Source organism: Athene cunicularia (genome assembly GCF_003259725.1).
Source record: "Athene cunicularia isolate RWA chromosome 13 unlocalized genomic scaffold, athCun1 chr13_part1, whole genome shotgun sequence".
Lineage (NCBI taxonomy): Eukaryota > Metazoa > Chordata > Aves > Strigiformes > Strigidae > Athene > Athene cunicularia.
Window position 1 is genome coordinate 20,410,791 of NW_020799117.1, and position 4,753 is coordinate 20,415,543.

A 4,753-nucleotide genomic window follows, 5' to 3' on the forward strand; every position below is an offset into this window, starting at 1 on the left:
CGGGCTGGCGCCGCGGGACGGGGGACAGGGTGGGGCCGCACGCGGAAAGAGGTGTTGTCGAGTGAGGGTGGGGGACCCCGGGACAGGCCACCCCGCGGGGCTGCAGGTGCCCCGTCCCGGGGAGTGTGCAGGGCCGGGCTGTGACCGTCCCTCCGGGCCCAGCACGCTGAGGTGTGACGGTGCCCGCCAGCCATCCGACCCGCAGCGACCGGGCTGGGCAGGACAGACAGGCTGGCCCTGGCCCCAGCCCCAGCCCCGGCCTCCTCTGCCCCCTCGCCTTGCCCTGCATCCCGGCTACCGTCCTAATTCACGGAGATGTTGATCTCTGGTCCTTGGCGATTCATCAGCTCAGACTGGAGGAAGAAGAGAAGGGTGAGAGTGGCAGCGGCTCCCAGCCCTCGCTCCCACCATGCTGCCAGCTGCAGCCCCACCAAGCAGCTCAGTCCCAGCCCAGCTTAGTCTTAGCTCAGGCCAGGGGCAGCCCCTGCACCAAAGCATCTCCAGGCATAGCTTGTGAAAGAGCATAGCCCCCGGACATCACCCACTTCCTCGCTGTTGCTTTCCTCCTCCTGCTTCCTAGGCTGTTTCCCCTCGGTGTCCTTCCTGGCCGTCTCGGGCAGGAGGCTGTCCAGCCAGCTCAGGTCGTGCAGGGAGAAGATCTGCTCCAGCCCCTTCCGGATCCCCACCAGCGCCAGCAGCTGGGGCCAGGGTGAAGCACAGATCAGCATCGCACAGTGCTTGGGGCTGAGGGCCAGGGAACAGGCAGCACGGTCCCTGTCACATCCCCTCTGTACCTCCAGTAAATGCTGGGGAGGGGGCACCTCACCTCTCCTGGCTTGGATCCAGGGGACAGAACTTGCACAACACCTGCAAAGCAATGTCAGCCCCACTGGCCCCAATCCAGTATGTGAAGACCGGTGACAAAGTCACACTGTGGCCTGGCAAGGGACTCCACCAGCCCTCGGGGGTCTGAGCATCCACATACACCATCTGCCAGGGTGTGTGCCCCCACCTAGAGCAACAATCCCTTGGCCAAGGTGAGCGCTGGGGCTCCAGCAATGCTCAGGGCATGTGTGGACAGCACCCAGTCCAGCATCAAAGAAATGCTGCCTGATTAAAAGAGATGTCATACCATCACTGGGAAAATAATAGCGGCCATGGTGGACTTGAGGACCCAGAGCAGGGCCAGGCACAGCAGCTGGATGACAGTGAAGAGGTGGACCCGACGCAGGGGCACATGGCGGAGGTAGGCGAGGTCTGGCTGGTCCTTGGCTGGCATAAGGAACAGTCGCACGCGGTCTGTAAGCTGTAGCAAGAAGACAGCATGTGGGTCACACACCTCCATCATCCGGGCAGCTCTTACCCACCTCTCCATTGGGACTGGGGCTGGCAGAGGGTTTTTCACCATTGTTTTGCAGCTCAGCCCTCCCACTGGCTGCCATCATGATGCCTGGGTGGGGGAGCTTGTCTGCAAGACCAGGGGTCCTGGTACCACCAATGCTCCAGGCTAGGGGAGCACTTTCTAAATAGACATCTAGAAAGGACTCAGGCTGTTCTTAAAGGCTTAACTGAGAGATAACAACCCCTTGTGCAGGAAGCTGCTGCCGCCTTTGCCAGAGCACAATCCCGAATTCCTCAAGCAGAGGGAAGGAGGGAGGGTGGGTTTTCCCTGTCATCCAGAGCAGGTTAATTGCAAGGAATTGTAGTGTTTAGAGGGAAAAAAAGGGTAGATATTTCTGGAGTGGAGATTTTTTTCCCCTCCGTGGGTTTCTCAAGAGAGGAACAGAGCTGATATCAGCTGCAAGGCCAGGACCAAAGGATAAGCAGGTCCCAGCTCTGCCTGCAGCTCCCAGATGGGAACATCCTTGTGGCTTTGAGTGGAAGTCTGGGTTATCTAGTGATCATCCACTTCTCACAGACCAGCAGTGCAGAAATCACTCATGCTTCTCAACATCCCAGACACTTCCCCTTTCCCCATCCCCAGAAAGGTCCCTTTGCCCCTGCTTGTTTTAGGCCTGGTGGGGGACAAACCCATGCCAGGTTGCACATCACAAAGAGCTAAAATCCAGGCTCTGCTCAGCAGTGGCAGCTGGTATTGAGCAAAACCCCCCATCCACAAAACAGCCCCCACCAGCACCACTGGCACAGCCCCCACTCACCTGGATGCTGTTCAGCGCTGCCACCCCCATGTGCAGAAAGACCCCGTACAGCACTGGCATGGGGATGTGCTGCAAAAGAGCAAGGCAAGGGCTCAGCAGGGTGCGATTCCCCGAGGGGCCTGTGCTCGCTGAGCTGTCCACGTATAATGGCTGCAGCATTTTATTTCTTCATTTCCAACAGCCCAGCTTTTTTATATCTTATGGCTTCAAGGGCTTTAAAGCCCAGACACGCTCACAGTTACGCTGCTCATGTGAGGACATCACAGTCTTCAGAGAGGGGAAACATGCACCAAGTTCTTTGCCCTGTACTCCAACACGTGGTGGGAGCAATCCAGGATGGAAGTGGAGAACATGACACCAAGCCACTTGGAGATATAGCTTATGGCTCAGGATCTGTAAATGCTAGGGAGGTCCTGCCTCCCCAGCACACCACTTTCCTTTTTTACCTTCTCCTCTGCAACCATAAACTGTCTCCAGCCCTCTGTGTTTTCTCCCAAGCCTGGGCAAGCAAGGAGGGAGACGGGGGTCACTTGCTGCTCCCCACAGGTTTCCGCAGGAACACAGGTAGTTCCCAGGCCTGGGTTACCTTCCCCAGTGCCTTTTGAGAGGAAGCACTGATCCAAACACCCAAGGTGGGAGGTAACTCCTAGTCCTGGGGCTGCTGCAGACATGACAGGGGGGATTATAAGGAGAGATGGATCCTTGCATGAAGGACCAAGCCAGACTCATCCTGGGGCTGGGGAGGCATGAAAAGTTGCCCTGGGGGAGGATCCCAAAGGCCACAGACACCCCTCACTGCCCTGTATCTTGCCATCCACCACAAAGGGAGAGGGAGGACCAGGGCTCCAGTTTCTCCACCACAAAATCAGAATCACAGGTTTGGGTTGGAAGGGAACATCACAGACCATCCAGTCCACCCCACTTGCTGTGGGCAGGGACACTGTTCTCTAGATCAGGGTGCTCAGATCCCCGTCCAACCTGGCCTTGAACACTTCCAAGGCTGGAGCATCCACAGCTTCTCTGGGCAACCTGTTCTGGTGTCTCACCGCCCCCATCACAAAACATTTCTTTCCCCTGTCCAGCCTAAATCTACCCTCGTTCAGTTTAAAACTGTTGTTGCCCCCTGTCTTGCCATGACAGCCCCTGGTAAAACGTCTCTCTCCATCTTTCTTAGAAGTCCCCATTATGTACCGAAATGCCCCAGTAAGGTCTCCCTGGAGCCTTCTCTCCTCCAGGCTGAACAACCCCATCTCCCTCAGCCTCTCCCCACAGCAGAGCTGTCCCAGCCCTCGGACCATTTTGGTGGCCTCCTCCAGACCCTCTCTCACAGGTCCATGTCTGTCTTGTGCTGGGGGCCCCAGAGCTGGGCACAGTGCTGCCGGGGGGTGTCAGGGGAGCAGAGCAGAGGGGGATGATTCCCTCCTCACCCTTTGGGCACACTGCTGGTGATGCAGCTCAGGAGACGTTTGGCTTTCTGGGCTGCAAGTGCACAATGCTGGCTCATGTCCCATTTGTCACCCACAAGTACCCCCAGTCCTTTTCCACAGGGCTGCTCTCAATCCATTCATCCCCCCCAGTCTGTGTTAATACTGGGGTTGCCCCCACCCAGCTGCAGGACTTTCCACCTGGCCTTGTTGAACGTCATGGGTTCACATGGGCTCATGTCCTCCAAGGTCCCTCTGGACGACATCCCTTCCCTCAGGTGAGTGAGCCGCACCATTCAGCTGCGTGTCATCTGCCAATGTGCTGAGGGTGCGCTCAGTCCCACTGTCTGTGTCATTGATGAAGATATTAAATAGTACTGATCCCAGTGGGGACCCTTGAGGGACAACCCTTGTTACTGGTTTCTACTTGGACACTGAGCTGCTGACTGTAACTCTTTGGCCATCCTGCCAATTCCTGATCCGTCTGACAGGCCATCCATCAATCCCATATCTTTCCAGTTTGGAGGTAATAATGTTGTGGGGGGCTGTATCAAAGGCTTTACAGAGCCATCCTCAGAAGTGAGGACAGAGGTGGTGGAAAAGGGAACTCCTGCTTGCCCCCATGTGATCCAGATGTGGCCAGGGTACATTGGAGCAGCTCGGCCTGATGTGGCAGTGGTGGCAGGTGAGAGCCAGCCCCAGCCAGGCTCAGCCCCCTATCTGGCTGTGTGGAGGGTAGTGGGTTTGTGTTTAGGGTCCACAGGAGACCCCAATGCCCATGGGGCGGCTGGCGAGCTGACATGGGGCAGCAGTGGCTGGTGTGCTGGCTGTCCTGCAGTACTCATGCCAAAACCCATTTGCCCAGCCCCTTCTCATGCAGCACACAGCTCCCTGCCTGCTGGCCAGGCTTCCCATGATGGACTGATGGGACAAGGGATGGCAAGATTAGGAACCCACCAGCCTTGAAGGATACAGCCAACCCCCACCTTGGAAAAGCGGCCAAACACAGCATCCAGGCTCCCTACCTTGAGAATGGGTTCCATGAAGACGGAGACACCTGTCAGTATGAAGACTGCCAGGCCGGTCAGCCTCTGCTCCCTGCAGGTGGTGGCGCAGGTGTCACAGGTGCCCTTGGGGTCCCTCAGGAGCCCTCAGCCCCCACCCGCCCTC

The 4,753-nt window shown here is 57.6% G+C and overlaps 1 protein-coding gene across 1 annotated transcript in view; it reads right to left on the minus strand.

Annotated features, from left to right (window-relative positions):
• Positions 1 to 302: 302 nt before the first annotated feature.
• Positions 303 to 4,753, minus strand: part of SLC4A9 (solute carrier family 4 member 9) — a 14,327-nt gene continuing 9,876 nt past the window's right edge. Inside the window, exons 17-21 of the mRNA XM_026858338.1 lie at positions 4,609 to 4,681; positions 2,160 to 2,228; positions 1,133 to 1,306; positions 546 to 698; positions 303 to 353 (exon numbers count right to left, since the gene is read on the minus strand). Of these exons, the coding sequence (XP_026714139.1) occupies positions 303 to 353; positions 546 to 698; positions 1,133 to 1,306; positions 2,160 to 2,228; positions 4,609 to 4,681 (520 nt within the window). The remainder of the gene's footprint in view (positions 354 to 545; positions 699 to 1,132; positions 1,307 to 2,159; positions 2,229 to 4,608; positions 4,682 to 4,753) is intronic.